The 17,340-nt window shown below is 40.3% G+C and overlaps 1 protein-coding gene across 1 annotated transcript in view; it reads left to right on the top strand.

Moving 5' to 3' along the window:
* Nucleotides 1-17,340, top strand: part of LRIG2 (leucine rich repeats and immunoglobulin like domains 2) — a 46,837-nt gene that overhangs the window by 14,249 nt on the left and 15,248 nt on the right. The window contains exons 2-9 of the mRNA XM_081009801.1: nucleotides 7,816-7,881; nucleotides 9,178-9,252; nucleotides 9,874-10,008; nucleotides 11,365-11,508; nucleotides 12,227-12,370; nucleotides 13,171-13,314; nucleotides 13,527-13,670; nucleotides 16,232-16,312. Coding sequence (XP_080865927.1) covers nucleotides 7,816-7,881; nucleotides 9,178-9,252; nucleotides 9,874-10,008; nucleotides 11,365-11,508; nucleotides 12,227-12,370; nucleotides 13,171-13,314; nucleotides 13,527-13,670; nucleotides 16,232-16,312 — 933 coding nt within the window. The remainder of the gene's footprint in view (nucleotides 1-7,815; nucleotides 7,882-9,177; nucleotides 9,253-9,873; nucleotides 10,009-11,364; nucleotides 11,509-12,226; nucleotides 12,371-13,170; nucleotides 13,315-13,526; nucleotides 13,671-16,231; nucleotides 16,313-17,340) is intronic.

Below are 17,340 nucleotides of genomic sequence, written 5' to 3'. Positions count from 1 at the left end.
TCAGCTGTTAAGCGGCTTAGCCATCAGCTGATAAGCGGTTTAGCGGCTTGGGAAAAAGGGAAAAAGGAAAAAAAACCTGCAGGAACTCGCAAGACATTTTCGTCTTGCGAAGCAAGCACATAGGAAATTCGTTTTGCGAAGCACCTCCAAAACGGAAAACCCTTTCGTCTAGCGGGTTTTCCGTCTTGCGAGGCATTCGTCTTGCGGGGCACCACTGTATAAGCTTTCCTGTTCATGCACACTTCTTCAGATACCTTCTTCAGATACCCAGTAGAGGTAGAACAGTTAAGCAGCAAAACTTGAGTCAGCTTCTTGTTTCCATTTAAGGTTATTATGAATTTCTTACTTGCCTTAGCATGACTTTTGTATGCTCTGACATGTTTGGAAAGGGGAGGGGGGAAATCATCTGCTTGAATATGATTATCACTTTGTTCCTAACCAGTTATTGATTGCTTCATATAACAAGGTGCAGTTATTTTTGCCTAATATGCATGTTGCTTTTGCAACATAAGCAGCAGAGCTGCCTTTGGAAAACCTGTTTGTTGTTACTTCTGTCTGTTTAAAACACTACTAGCTAAATACTGCAATGTCATGATGGTGTGGCAGGTTTCTGGATTACAGTATAATTCAAAATATGAAGCTGGTCATTGCAACATTTGGTAGAAAGAATAACAGGGTAAATTATTTTGAGGAAATGTTCCACATGTTTCATTACTAACCTGATAGTGGTGTGTGAATTGGCTCCTAATTGTCCACTGAGTTGCTTTGTAGTAAAAGGGTGTATCAGACTAACTAAGCCATATTTAAGAGTAGTGTGAATTTATGACTCATGACTAACTTAAGTCCATTATTTCAATTGGTCTACTCTAAGTATGACATAATCTGACATAACTCAAAGGTTGAAAGTTCAAAGCAACAAATTTGTATCCTCTTGCATCTGCTCAAACCAGATTTTTTTTAAAAAAATCACAATTAATGAGAATTTATTTTTGATCTTCTGTCTCCTGTTTAGCAATAATATAGCAATAATAATATTGCATCTTAAAAAGAGAGGTGCTATAAAATGTAAGTAGCAGGTGCTGTTATCAGCTAATATTGGGGACAAAGCTTTTAGAAAAATCAGGGGAGAAATAGCTACTACTTCATCGATAATAATAATAATAATAATAATAATAATAATAATAATAATAATAATTTATTATTTATACCCCGCCCATCTGGCTGGGTTTCCCCAGCCACTCTGGGTGGCTTCCAACTGAATATTAAAAACAGTACAGCATCAGACATTAAAAACTTCCCTAAAGAGGGCTGCCTTCAGTTGTCTTTTAAAAGTAAAATAGTTGTTTATTGCTTTGAAATCTGCTGGGAGGCCGTTCCACAGGGCAGGCGCCACTACCGAGAAGGCCCTCTGCCTGGTTCCCTGTAACCTTACTTCTCGCAATGAGGGAACCGCCAGAAGGCCCTTGGCGCTGGATCTCAGTGTCCGGGCTGAATGATGGGGGTGGAGACGCTCCTTCAGGTATACAGGACCGAGGCCATTTAGGGCTTTAAAGGTCAGCACCAACACTTTGAATTGTGCTCGGAAACGTACTGGGAGCCAATGCAGATCTCTCAGAACCGGTGTTATGTGGTCCCGGCGGCCACTCCCAGTCACCAGTCTAGCTGCCGCATTCTGGATTAATTGCAGTTTCTGGGTCACCTTCAAAGGTAGCCCCACGTAGAGCGCGTTGCAGTAGTCCAAGCGGGAGATAACTAGAGCATGCACCACTCTGGCAAGACAGTCCGCGGGCAGGTAGGGTCTTTTTTTTTTTTTTAAGATATTTATTGGAAATTTTTTTTTTTAGAGTTACAAAAGAAAACAAAGTAGAAAAAGAACAAAGAAAGAACAAAGAAAAACACAAACCACATCCAACAATACAAATTCAAAAAAAACAAAAATACACCACAAACATTTAAAAACAAATCCATTATTCTCAGATCCTCAACTGTCGTTACCTTCTTTCTTTGACCTCCTCCTCCTCCTCCCTTTTTTTGTATCCTAGTTGTTAATTGTTGCAGCAAATCCTTTCCATATTTCATAAAATTCTGTCATTACATTACCTTAAACTATTTTAATCTTATCTTACTATAAAAAACCTTGAAACTTAAAACTTAAATCTTATTTTTACCAACTTCTCATAACCATAATATTCTTACATAATTCTTTAAACATTTTTACTAAAGCCAAGTAATTTCATTCCAACATTTTTCTAACGTTCATCAATTTTATAAAACAATCCTAGTAGTAGAAAAAGAAATAAAAACAATCCAATCTTCATCCAGCGTCCCTTCCTCCTGGTCCCGGGTTTTGTCAGTCCTTATTATCCCATCGATCTAGCGCATTAACCTGGTAACCTTATATCCGAGGCCCTTAAGTCTCTTCCATGTCCCTTCCGCAGCTCTTCTTCATTTTTGTAACTGTATTTTCCCTTGTCTCCTGCTCGTTTCACTCATGGGAACTTCAGCTTAACAATATTTTTGACCCTTCTCGACAGATCAGCCCCTTTTCCATAATCCACACTAAATTCCATGTGGTATTTAAGAACATGTTTCAAAATCCCTCCAAAATTAGGAGCCCCCACAATCCCAGACATCTCACGGCCCATTGCCAGACTTGAAAAGTCCAAACATCCCTGCATGGGGGGGGTCTATCCAGCCCCCCATTTCCAAACCAAACCAAACTTTTTCTTTCCAAATTTGGCTTTTTCCAAGTTCATTTGTCAAATCCGAAAGCTCATGTTCCTGTTGGGCCTGTTCTGTCAGGGCACACTCCTGATTTAATTCCTGGGTGGGCTCCACATATTTTCCCACTGCCTGTTCAAAATTTCCAACTGCCTGTTCAAAATTTCTAATCGAATCAGCCATTAAATTCGTCTTCTCATGTAGCTGTTCCAGTAGGGCATTTGTTTTATAGAAAGCACACAACAGAGCTTCTGAATACATTGTCCTGCAAGGTCAGATGTCTATTCCCACGATTGTAATCTGTAACAGCTGCCAGCTCCCCGAAGTTGGTTACAGTTTCACAATCTCCCTCTAGGGGGAAAACTTCTATTTGTTTTTTCTTTTAAAGACAAGTCTAGCAACAAAAGTTTCCTTTTTCATATATTTTGTCAATATTTGTTCCTTTAAGAAGCGAAGGGGAACAATGGAGTCAAAGTTTCTCTTCTTATAGCTATCTGTCAAAAACGTTGTCTCTGGTCAATGAGCTTCAAAAAACGTCAGTCCTAACACCCCGCTCCAGGATCAGGACGGTGGAAAGTTACTTTACTTTACCCTCACTTTTGCAGGTTTAAACAGTCCGAAAAAATCCCCCCTCTTCTCCTGCTTCCGAAGGGGGTTCAACAATTTTAAATGATGAAAGTTAATCTTTTACAGGCGATTTTCTGAGCTCTAGTTTACCATGTCTTTGCTTTAATCTATCTACAAAGAAACGGAAGGCTGACTTCCTGTTTAGACCTTCCCGTTTCAGCGCCAAATTAAGGTAAACTTTTAAGTCCAATTTTCATTTCTGCTCACAAGTCCTTATTTAGAGTCCAATTGTCCGAGTTTAGGTACTCACGGGTGATTATTTTAGAAGCCAGATTGTCCCAGGAAAAAGGCAGCGCTCTCCGGCAACGGCTGTGCGGCTTCGCTCCACGGAAGAAGCAGTTGACTCTCAGCACCGCGCCACTTCCCCCTCTTCGCTCCGGAGCCCGTTAATGGGTTCTTTTGCGGGTTGGGGGGGCGCTAAGGGTGCCCGCCGAGTCCCATGGTCACAGGCTTCATCCGCCTGTGATTTTTGAATGGGTCCCGCGGGCAGGTAGGGTCTTAGCCTGCGTACCAGGTGGAGCTGGTAGACAGCTGCCCTGGACACAGAATTAACCTGTGCCTCCATGGACAGCTGCGAGTCCAAAATGACTCCCAGGCTGCGCACCTGGTCCTTCAGGGGCACAGTTACCCCATTCAGGACCAGGGAATCCCCCCCACCCGCCCGCCCCCTGTACTTCTGTCTTGTCAGGATTCAACCTCAATCTGTTAGCCGCCATCCATCCTCCAACAGCCTCCAGGCACTCACACAGGACCTTCACCGCCTTCACTGGTTCTGATTTAAAGGAGAGGTAGAGCTGGGTGTCATCTGCATACTGATGAACACCCAGCCCAACCCCCCTGATGATCTCTCCCAGCGGCTTCATATAGATATTAAAAAGCATGGGGGAGAGGACGGAACCCTGAGGCACCCCACAAGTGAGAGCCCAGGGGTCTGAACACTCATCCCCCCCCCCACTTTCTGGACACGGCCCAGGAGAAAGGAGCGGAACCACCGTATAACAGTGCCCCCAGCTCCCAGCCCCTCTAGACGGTCCAGAAGGATGTTATGGTGGATGGTGTCAAAGGCCGCTGAGAGATCCAGCAGAACTAGGAAACAGCTCTCACCTTTGTCCCTAGCCCACCAGAGATCATCAACCAGCGCGACCAAGGCAGGTATGGCTGACTAGCTGGGGCGGAACTTTCTGTTTTAATGGAGATAGTGTTCAAACATGCCAGGGTCCGTCAACAGTTCGCTCATTCTGACAAGATAAACTGCTTGCCATCTTTGTTATCTGGACTGTTTCATAAACTTGCTCTAGGTGCCAACCCTGCTCTCTCACATACTGTGCTTGAGCTGTCAGCACAAGCAATCTGGGTCTCATCTCCTTTCTGGAAGAGAGCCAAAATGCATTGACAAGGTAAAAATAGAAGTCTGCTTTGATTATTGTATGTTTGTAGTTGTTTTAGGAGCGCCAGTTTTAGGTCCAAGGTCTCCCTCTTAAGAATCAGCAGGGAAATTGTTCTTGCAATAAGAAACAGCAACTTAGTCCCCCTTTGAAAGTTCAGGTTGGAACCTTCCATAAAATGCATACAATCATGCTGATGTTGACAGAATAAGTTTCTTTTTTATTCAACTTTCAGAGCATTATTATTATTATTATTATTAATTTCAGTTCTATACTGCTTTATATTTTAAAGGGGAAAAATCTCAAGAGTGGTTTGCAGCACATTAAAACATCAAATAAAACATTAATGAAGAAAGCAAAATATAAAATTACATTCAGAGCAACATATTAGCAGGAAACGAAAATATTATCTTAAACAGCAAAGTTAACAAAAAAAATCTTAAAACATTTCAAAAGAAAACATTGCTTAAAGGAAGCCAGTTAGAAAATGCACATTTAAAACAACATAATTAACAAGAGAATAAAATATTATCATAACCATTGAGCATATCTGCTGCTGTTACTGCTAAACCTGCCATGGCAGGTGGCAGGTGAGGCTTAATGACTTGGGTCTGCACCAAGATGGTATCTGTCCTCTTCAGCAGTCTCAGCTTTTGTAGCTGGAGTCAGTCAGGGTCTTGCCCTCCTAGGCCAGGTGGGAAAAGGCCTGCAAGGCAGGGAGCAGGTCTCCCATGACTCACAGCCAATAGGTTTCCCAAATATATTATCACGGGGATAGTTAACATGGTGTCCACCACACATTTACTGGACTGCAATACGCATAGTCCCTGACCATTGGCCATACTAGCAGGCCATAGGAATGTCTCATAGGAAAAGTACACATCATAAATAATTTATATATCTGATAATAATCTTTTGACATGTGGTGTGATATAAAACAAATGGCCAGCCATATGAAGTATCAGAGTACAGGCCCACAACAACTTTATCGTGTAAGGAACTGCATGTTTGAATTGACTATGGTATTGGGTTATTTTAATTTATATTTTGTTAATTAAATAAAAAATAGTCTACGAATCAAGTGTGCCTTCAACAGTTTCTGCCCACAAATATTTAAATAATCAGTTGAGACTATTGTTCATAGTAAGTAACTTGAAGATGTAGCTTACTACTTTTGATACACGGTATCAGTCAGTTTGTCAATTCCTGCTACTTCCTAAACTTTGATTAGTCACTTTCTATTGTTGAGCCCATTCACCTCTTGTTCAAGCAATACATTCTGGAGTAATATCATAATTATAAGTAGTATTTCTGATTTATCTCAGGTTCTTCTTTAACCAGGTCTTTGACAGACTGATATTCTACTGCCTTTTAAATGTGTTTGTGGGAGGGGTTATTATTTTGTTGTTTTTGTTTTAACTATTTATTTGTGCCTTTGCATTGTATTTTTATCTTGTGAACTGCCCTGTGATCTTCTAATGACAGCTCCATCAAATGTGTTTCTCTACTTAAAAATTTCTACCTGTGTTCACTTCAGTTATACTGTAATAATATTTTATTTTATTGCTTCTTTCATAGAAGCTGATATTGAAAAATGTGAGAGGTTATATCCCTATAGTCAAATCTGAAATATTTTGTTGTAAATCCTGATTCTACTGTAAGTCAGGTGACTTATTTTTTAAAACATTGTATATAACTGAGACTATATTCTTTACATTCCTCCCACACTTATGTCTTGCAGTATGTTAAAAGGTCTTAGTTAACTCAGAATTTCCAGTATGTTGACTGCTTAATAGTATTTAATAATATAATATTGCTAATTTAAACCTTTCCTAAGTAATACATGTGTTATCTTGGCAAATCTTCACAAATTGAGGCTTTTTCTCAATAGGTTTGTTTAATTATTCCCCCAAGCAAAAGTTGATATATTTTGGCTTATTTTGTATTTATCTCAACATTTTTGCAGGTGATTTGGAGCTGGCATTTGTCTCAAATACATTTTACATTTAATTTCTTCAATCCATTTTAAAGCTGACATAGGGAGTGCAATAGATTATTGTTCAAACTAATAACAAACATTGGTTTTCTATTCAGTAATTGGTAATTTATCCAGGTGGCACCTGTCCAATTGGGATATCACAAGCAATCTGGGTTCGTTTCTAAAACATCTAGAACATCTAAAACATACTAGGGGAAAACCATGTTCTATCTAAGCAGTCTATTCAGTCAGTTGTATAAAAGAACCAAGAGTGCCATGATCCATGTTATCAGTGTAGATTAGGTAAAGGTACCCCTGCCGTAGAGTCTTGACAGACTCTAGGGTTGTGCGCCCATCTCACTTAAGAGGCCGGGGGCCAGCGCTGTCCGCAGACACTTCCGGGTCACGTGGCCAGCGTGACAAAGCTGCATCTGGCAAGCCAGCGCAGCACACGGAAACGCCGTTTACCTTCCCTAATCAGTGTAGATTAGTTTGCCCAATTTAATATCTTTTAACCAAACTATTGTACTTTTAGAGTATTTAAAACACATTCTGCCCCCTGTCCCCCTTTTAATGAGCATTTCCAGTGTATTAGGACTTTGCACTACTAGTTTGAAGTACAGATTGGCATGTGGTAGTTGCTCAGGACTAGAAAACGTGGATGAATTTTTGAATGAACGAATGAATGAATGAATTAAAAGCTGCAGATGTGAGACTAGAAGAGTCTCTGTCTCTTTGATGTAACGTTAGATAGTATGTAATCAATTTGCAAATACAGTGGTATCTCGGGTTCAGATGCTTCAGGTTACAGATGCTTCAGGTTACAGACTCCACTAACCCAGAAATAGTACCTTGGGTTAAGAACTTTGCTTCAGGATAAGAACAGAAATTGTGCGGTGGCAGCGCGGTGCCAGTGGGAGGCCCCATTAGCTAAAGTGGTACCTCAGGTTAAGAACAGTTTCAGGTTAAGAATGGACCTCCGGAACGAATTAAGTTCTTAACCCGAGGTACTACTGTACCTCTACCATCATTGAAGTTTTATAAATTTAGTTTTATACTGTCTAAACTATTTATAATCTTGCAATTTTCTTTTTCCATCCTCAGAGATTTGAGTCATTTATTATCTTCTAACTGGAGCATTGATTCATCGGGTCAAACACTACAAGAAGTGTAAGTTCTTCTAGCTATATTGTAATACGCCATGGGTTTGTTTTGGTGGTAGGCATAGTAATGTAATTTCCATCAGCAAACAGCTGAGCTGCCGTAATATTACAGGGGGACAGAACAGGCAGAGGTTTAAGAAAGGAGAAATAGAAAAAATGGGCTAAGCAGAGAGGGATGGCCAGCCCGGTGCCCTCAGTTGTTGCTAGACTCCCACCTCCCATCAGCCCCAGCCAGTATGTCCAGTGGTCAGTGCCAATGAGTGTTGTAGTCCTGACAATATATTGAGGGCACCAGTTGCCTGTCTTTTTGACAGTAGGGTTGGCTCAGGGAACAACCCAGAGGGAGGGTCCCAGGAAGGGAAGCTGTTTAGAAGATGTAAATGTGGCAGGAACTACAGAAGGTTGTCATTTGAATACTGATATTAATCGACCAGCATAATCTTTGGCTGTATCCCTCTAGTCATTATAAATGCTTTAGATTGAAGGTGAATAGTGTTGATTTCGACACAACATTACATATATTTTTTCATAAGCAAGTTCCATTGTCTTCAGTGGGTTTACTTCCAGGTCAGCATATGTAGATTTGTAGCTTTGGAGTGCTGTGGTGAATTTTTAAAATCTTTAATCCTAAATGTTGTGACTTGCTTCTGAGACCTTGGCAAACTACAGTTAGTTGGGAGTGTGCACTTTTTGTTGCACTTCCATTGCTTAATTTCTGATTATTAAGATAGAAATAGTAGTGCTGTGTTGTTGGGAATTTTGTTAATTTTGACTTCAAGATTTAGCAATAATTTCGACTCCCAAATATTTGCATGCTCAAGCGTCTTCAGAAAACAGTAGAGATACTATATTTATGAACATCAGGAGATTTTAGGTGTCAACAGCTCCTGGGATGCCCATCAGGGAAGGCAAATCTATAATCTAAATTCAAATAGTCATATTTTAATCTTCAGAATCTTTTATATGAACATCGTACCTTTACTTTTCATTGATAAGGTATATCAGGGTCAGTTTTATAGTACTACTACTAATCTTGCTAGCTGAATTCTTCGCCCAGCCATGATGATTGAAATTCTTGGTTTTGCTAATTTAAGTAAAACACTTATGTGCTCTGAATTGCTTAGCTTTCCAGACTGGTAATTATGTTCATAGTTGAGGAATATGCTAGCTTTGTGTTTTGCAGGTGTCAAACCAGCGTGAAAGGGTTGTGATGATATTTAAATACAAAAAGTGTTTAGGTTACCCTTTGTCTTTATTGACCATCTGTATATTCGAAGTGCCAGTAAAGGAATCTCTCTTTCAGAAAAATGAATTACAATGAGCTAACTGACATTCCGTACTTTGGTGAATTGACTTCTAATATCACGCAACTCTCGCTGTAAGTAAATATTTATGGGTTTTTTAAATCTGCAGTTGAGCATGAGCAGTGCACAAACATTGACTGGTGGGAACATTGTTAAAGGAAATTGAAGCATGCACTTCAGGTTTTTTTAATGTTTGATTTTTTGTTCATGTTTTTATATATACTGTAAGCTGCCCAGAGTGGCTGGGTATGGGCAGGTTATTATTATTATTATTATTATTATTATTATTATTATTATTCAGTGTAAATCTATGTGTGAAGTATTGTATGTCTTTACATTACAAAACACCAGTTAATAGCAGAATAGTGTCCATAATCTTTCTAACTTGCCCATCTGATTACTCTGACTTTTGTTACATTGTGTCCCTGGACAGTGGGCTGTTCAGTTAAGTTGTTCTGGAATCATAATTCCCAAAGAGAAATGTTCTATCCCTTGATGCTTTGCTGTAAACTCAACCTTACACTCATACTAAGAGAATGAGGTTCAGCTTTCAACTGGCTGTTTAAACCAGATTCCTACAGGCATCAAAATAACTTCCGTGTGTCTCATTAGAGACACATTGCATTAGCCTAAAATATTTTAAATTTTGCTGCTGAACTTCAGAAATGGTCTAGCACTTTTCTTTCTATTTTTAGAGTGCATAATACAATCTCAGAGATTGTCCCTGATCAGCTACAGCATTACATTTCCTTGGAGAACCTTGACCTCAGCTCTAACCTAATCTCTGAAATCAAAGCCTCTTCATTCCCACGGATGCAGCTGAAGTATCTGTAAGTAGGAGGAGGTTGCTAACCTGCTATGTTGAAAGCACATACTTTAACATCTGTATATCCATCTTCAACACCTTTCCCAAAGGATTCAAGAACTAGCATGGAATGCTGTGCAACAGAATTCTTTTATGTTTCATCTTCACATAACTTCTCAACAGCAGAATGATTTCTGAAACAAAGTTATAAATCTGTTCTGATTACTAATATGGTCAGGAAATGCTATAGTTTCATAATTCAAGGTCTTGTAACTGAGTCCCTCTGGATTGCAGGAACATGCAGTTCTGTTTGCTGGAGGGGGTAAGGAGGATGAACATGATAAATGTTTATATAATTGTTCATGGTGTGGATTACTCAACTGAAATTGATTTACACTTGATCAGGGGTTGCCAATGTTTTCTGATGAGTGGGCTCATTTTGAATTTTGAGAGAGGGCACCAGTTACAAAATGGCTGCCATGGAGGCAGCATGGCATAACACAAAATGGCTGCTGCGTGGAGTGTGGCATGACACAAAATTAGAGACGACCAACCTCAATAACCTCATTCTTACCCGGGGAAGTCAGCTATGTCCTGCTGGTGCTGATTATGGAGAACACACACAAACACAGATGCTATTTCTGTCTAATAACAACAGGGAACATTCCTCAGCACCAGGGAAAATATACAGCGTAGGCATACCACTCCAATTTCACGGAAATCACTTGTAAGGCACCTGCACATTTTGCTCCAAAACTATAAGAGGACTAGAGACTTAGGGTTTTTGTTTTTTTTAATGGCATCTGGGGCATCTGCTCAAGGGCACCACTGGAAGCTTTCATGGGTGGCATGACACCCACAGGTGTTGGGTTGGTAACCCCACACTAGATTCAAACAGACATAAAGAAGTGGAAATTAGTTCTCCCCAGGAGGCATTGATGACCACCAACTTGAATGGCCTTAAAATAGTATTAGACACATTCATGGAGAAGAGGGCTATTAGTGGCTACCTCCACAGTTGGAGGCAGCAGCGTTCCCAGATACCAGTTGCTAGAAACCAAGGGAGGGGAGAGTGCCCATCTGCTCACTGGTTTCTTACAGGAATTAGGTTGGCTAATGTGATAACAGGATGCTAGAATAGATGGGCCCTTGGCCTGATCCAGCAGGCTCTTCTTATATTCTTATGAACATAATTGTGCTTGATTAGCTCTTGACTGTAGCCACTCAGGATCAGTGAAATAACCTTCAATAAACTTTCTCCTTTTTGAAACTGGGCTTCCTCGAGGGAAGGAGTAGCAGGTCCTTTGAAATTATTGTGTAGTTTGTCAAGCAGGATTCAATTATATAAAGCTGTGTGTTCCTTTTGACTGTGCTTTAACAGGAATCTGAGCAACAACAGAATCACTACTCTGGAAGCAGGCTGTTTCGATAACTTAACCAGCTTCTTAATCGTTTTGAAACTAAACAGAAACAGAATAAGCATGATTCCACTGAAGACCTTCAGGTTGCCTCATGTACAGTTATTGTAAGTGTTTATACCCTATAATCAGTTCTGAACCTTTTCTGAATATGCCAAGCACTGTTAGCAACAGGACTTAGGGTGTGGGTGCTGCTGTTCTTCACTCACTGGACTGGAACAGGGTCAGGAGGAGCGCTAGGTCACCAGTGGTGTCCACCCTGCAGGTGCAGGCACATCTGCAGGGTTGCCACCGCTGCTGCCAACCAGAGTTGGCAGGATGGGGACAATTCATTTTGCCCCACCCTGCCAACTGGCTGGGAGGGCACTGCTACCATGCCACCCCCTCATTTGCTACTGCTAATCGCTATCAAAAAGATGTGAGATTAAATATATCTTTGCATTTTATGTGCACATTTTTTAAAGAATGAAAGTAGCCTCCAGTGGGATAATCATCACTGCAGGAGGTGGGGAGGGCAAGTTCAAGCAATTCCATCCGTGCTGTGGTCCAGATGTGTATTGTTCCTCCAAAACTGCAGAGAATTGGTAGGGAAATTCATATTGATAATCAGTGAATCCATGTTGCATGATTTTGCAACTAAGTTCTTGCTCACTTGCATTTGATTTTTTTGCAGTTCTGCTGCTTCCCTTTTGAATGGCTAAATGACATCCGCATAGATCAGAATCTTAATAGTACTACTAGTGTTTTTGTGAGACAAGAAGCATAGAGCAAATAAAGATTATACTTTGATTTCAACCAACTAACATTTATAATACTATTATTTAGGGAACTTAAAAGAAACCGAATTAAAACAATCGAGAGCCTTACCTTCCAAGGCTTGGACTCCTTAAAATCATTAAAAATGCAGCGGAATGGAATTAACAAGCTAATGGATGGTGCCTTCTTTGGACTGGATAACATGGAAGAGTTGTAAGTACACATTGTTATGGTTTCTTCATAAGAAGGCCTGGAGGATTGTACTTGATAATCAACAAACCTAGGACTGGATTTAACTAACCGGTCCTGCTAGCAGAAGCCCATGCAAGGACATCCACTCGCACAATGGGTCTCTTCCCCGCTCTCCTTCCTCCTCATTGTTTTAGGATGAATGGGTGGGAGAACTTCCAGAACTTGGAGGGCACAGAGAAGGAAGATCATTCCATCAGACAAGCCATCTCCTGAGCACTATGCTAAATTACTAGCATGTCTTCTGATTGAGTTGATTACTTCTCAGTTATAGGACAAAAGACATTGTTACGATGTCTTCGTAGTGTTAAAGTGGTCACCACTTTTTTAACTTTAGAAGAAGCAAAGCAGAACGATAAGTGGATGCCTCTAGAGATTTGAACAGTCTCCCAGGGTTGAGTAGTTTGGACCAAAACTGGTTTTGGTAGAGAGTATAATCATCACATTTAACAGTATGCTCCCTATTGTGTAACTTCTAGGTTTCCATAGAATGGTGGCAGGTCATGTTCTCCCAAATAATACAATCATAAACGGAATTGAGTTACTGAATTCATCAGCTAACCCTGTTCCTGCCTCACTAGGCCACTTTCCCCATGTCTCTTGCTTCCTAGTTAACCATTTTATTTCACTGTGCTCTCGGATTTTTACTTGTGTGTTGAGGACTATTATGAAGCTTAGTATTTGTAAATCACTCTGCATGTGTCCCCAGTAAAGTGGTAGAAAAGTATAGTGCTCACATATAACATTTGCTTTTGCTTCTACAGAGAACTGGAACAGAATAACCTGACAGACATAAACAAGGGTTGGCTGTATGGTTTGAAGGCATTACAGCAGCTCTATATCAGCCAGAATGCCATTAACAGGATCAGTCCTGATGCGTGGGAGTTCTGCCAAAGGCTTTCTGAACTGTAAGAACTATGATTTGATTCCTTGGGGCTTTTTTCTGATGTTAACTGGAGTAAAATCAGTAACAAAAATGATCTTCCTTTAGTTTCTTCAGGGAAAGTTGCTTAATTTCTCCAACAAAAAGGTCTCATTCTTCTTAAATAGTTTCGTGATGTCATTGCACTTCTACTTTTTTATCTATTTAAATTTCTCTCTCCATTGTGTTACATTTCAGTGATCTATCTTACAACCAGCTGACCCGCCTAGATGAATCTGCTTTTGTTGGACTGAGTTTATTGGAGAGATTAAATCTGAGTGACAACAGAGTCAGTCATATCGCGGATGGTGTCTTTAAAGGACTTTCAAATCTGCAGTCTTTGTAAGTGCGTAAAACAGATAAATAAAGTAGACATTTATTATGAAGAGTATAGCTATTCACTGTGATAGGTAAAAACCCAATGAAAAGTAGATTTTAAATTAAAAAACGAATTCAAATGTTAAATGTTGGTTCATTTAGCACATGCCTAAATAGTCACAGTCTTCAGAAAAGCTTATGTAAGCAGTTATAGTCTCTTAATCTTAATACAAACTTTAAATGATCCAGTTAAAACTAATCTTTAGACTTACAATAGCATGAAAAAGAGCAGCAGTTTAATTAGTGGATTTTGTTAGAATCTAAGGAGGTGTCAGGCAGCTGACCCACAGGCTTTTTGGTTCAGGGTCGCTGGCTCTTTAGACAATGGGATGAAAATGTTTAACAGGGCTCCAAGCATTCATGCCTAACCAGGCATGAACAGCAAACTCAGCTGGCCCACACAATAAGGGCCTGCTTTGAGTTTCTTAGGTTCTTCAAAAGAACTTGCCATGCTTCAAAGTGGGATGGAAATGTGGGAATTTTAACAGCCAGGAAAATTCTCATAAAATTGAATATATTCTATTTTTATTACTTTACCACTTCAAGGACCTAGTTCCAGGCAGAAAAGTGGGCCATGGAAGATTTGTTATGCAGTACAGTCATACCTCGGGATGAATACGCTTCAGGTTGAGCGTTTTCGGGTTGCGCTCTGTGGCGACCTGGAAGTAATGGAACGCGTTACTTCCTGGTTTCATCACTTGCGCATGCGCAGACACTCAAAATGACATCACGGGCATGTGCGGAAGCAGCAAAACGCAACATGCGCAGTCGTGTGTTACGTTTGCTTCAGGATGCGAACAGGGCTCCGGAACGGATACCATTCGCATCCAGAGGTACCACTGTACAAGCTTCTCTTTGCATTTGTAAGGTGTAAGTTAACGCTAGCGGACCTCTTGGCCGTGTTAATACATCACTCTAAAGCAGCTTAGGTCAGAGACAGCCAATGTGGTGCCCTCTAGATGTTGTGGACTGCAACCCCCATCATCTCTGACCATTGGTCATGCTGGCTGAAAGTACCACATTGGCTATCCCTGGTTAAGCACAATTTCAGTAACTAGAATCAGCCATAGTGAGCCTCAGACTCACATGATCCCCCCTCCCATCTCCTCTTCCCACAAGGTCAGCAAGAGGCTTTCTGAAGCTTCTGAACCAACAAACTGTGATTTAACTTGGCTTGTTTCAAACACACTAGTGTTAACCACAGCCTCACTACAATTTGATGATTTGGACAGAACAAAAAGCCACAGGGAAGCAGAAACCACACAGAAAAAGAAGAGCTATTATGCATAAGCCCATAGCTTGCTGCAACTTCTTTTAGCCTATACATATTTTGCTAAGCTATGGTTTAGCTGCTTAATTTTAGTGTGACCCTTGAACACAGCCGTTGAGAAAAATCTTTTTAGTTATGGAACCAGCCAGTAGGCAAGGCATTGGACTACAGACATTTATGCAGTTATGTATAAAGCATTGCAGATCTTCTTAAGTGTATTCTCACTTTATAATATTAATGAAACAAATGAAACAACATATTTAATGTTGTGATGTATACCAATAGATTGTATCAAACAGCAGAATCCTCCTATTTAAAAATGCAGTATTGATTGCGTCTTATATGCCTTGTCACTGATAAACTGATGGCTAAGCTCTAAATTCCTCTGTTCACTGAGCTGTAAACAAAATGAGAATTGTTGCTGTGATATATTTATGACCTGCCTTGTAAAGGAAATGCACTGCTGAATCTATTAGACCTTAATGAAGCATCTTCCCCTGCCCAAGAGGAGCTTGCTGAATTGGTTTTAAACAAGAGCCTTCTCTTCTGTGCTGGGGGTAGAAGTGCAGTGTAAGGGTCAGACAGAAATCCCATTAGCCTGTAACAGGATTTGTGAGCAGAACCACCCACACTTCTCTCTGAAACTCTACTCTTTTATGCCTAGCCGTTCTTCACCTGACCTGTATATAATCTCTTAATATGCTAACGTTATTACAAGCTTCTCACTCCAGAAGATTAAGCAATGTACAGGCAGCATTAATTCAATTCATAAGTCTCTTATGAAGGCTCCCCCAGTTCATGGTCAATGGCATATTGTGTTTACTAGATTAACAGATGTTACTCTGCTGAGGAAACAGTGCTGCGGGGCATGTGAATCCCAGGCATGCTGGTAACTTTAGTTGACTGAGCAGTTGCCTTTCACTTTGTATTGGTTCCATAGGGACATTTTCACATATTAAAAGTGACCAAAATTGCTTTCATGCAAAGATGTCTGATCGTAATGGGGTAGGGTAGAGTATGTACTATGCACTAATGTTACTGTCTCTGTGAAGAGTGCTGCCATTTTGAAGCCAGCAGATTTCTCATTATGAGGATTTATAGCCCCAGTCTAGTAAAACAGGCAGACAATCTCTTAGCAAAGATGACATCTTACGTTTCAAAAATCACAAGCCAGCAAAGGGAACAGAGGGGAGCTGGTGTTGGAGTTGTGGCTAAAGTTCTCATGTGTTGTTCTTTGGTGCATTTGTTTCTTTAGAGACTTGCGAAATAATGAGATCTCCTGGGCCATAGAAGACTCAAATGAAGCATTTGTTGGACTTGACAGGCTCAGTAAATTGTAAGTCTTACTCATTATAGAATTGACATCCCTACCAGAATGGAAGTAAAGACCCAAATATTTGTATTTAGTAAAAACTTCAAAAACTTATGCAACAGTAGCCCCACTCAGGCATGTGATTGTACTGGAAAGCCTCCCCACCCCCCTTGTTAGCCTATTCATCTTTACAACCACCATGAATTAAGGCATTCTTTTGAACTGGGGAGCCTCGTCTATTATTGGAAGCTCCCTGCTACACAATTTAGAGCTTTGATTATACTCATACAAATGATCACCTGAAGAGTTTTACTCCGAATTGAAAAATCTATTTAGTAACACTTATGATCACTAGTACATCAAGAAAAAAACTGGCTTGGACATCCCATATTTGAGCTAGGATTTTTCAGGTAATTTGTCTTTTATAATATATTCTTACAGGCATGGTTCAAAGTCATGCTCATTTTCATCCCACCTGGAAGGGAAGTCAGGAAAGGGGTAATTTTTAACCTTCTGATTTCAGGGTCCGAGGGCTTTTGTAGCCTTGTAGATAGCACAGTTCAGCTTGTATTCTTCCTCTCCCTTCCACCGATCACACTAAAGGTTTCTTACCCTCACAATTTATGAAGAAAAGGCCCCTGCACCACCATGTGGTGGGACACAAATTACTTTTCCCCTCTTGTATGTTTGCTGGAAAACAAATAGCTATGGGGAAAACTTCTAGCCAGAAACTTCTAGCCACTGTCAGGGACCCCTAACCTGTAATCTTTATATCTTTTCCCAATTCTGCCCATGCAATTTGCGACGTGCCTACCACTTGACTGTGCAAGTTGCCTTTCCCTCCTGCTGGTTATTTTCTGACCCTTAATTCTGTGCTTTGGAAATGTGTATACTCTCCTCTTCCTCCTCTTTTACAATCTTAAGGCCAGAGAAGAGTTGGCGGGGGGGTGGTGGTCCTAAACACTTATTTACCAGGCTCCCTGATTCTGTTGTCGTAACAAATGTTGGTTAATTTACTTAAGATTACTTAAGATTTTCCTTTGGGGTATATT

This window comes from Podarcis pityusensis (assembly GCF_964106645.2).
Source record: "Podarcis pityusensis genome assembly, chromosome: 6".
NCBI classification, from domain to species: domain Eukaryota; kingdom Metazoa; phylum Chordata; class Lepidosauria; order Squamata; family Lacertidae; genus Podarcis; species Podarcis pityusensis.
Note: the sequence above shows the minus strand (reverse complement) of the source record. Positions and strands in the feature narration are given on the sequence as shown.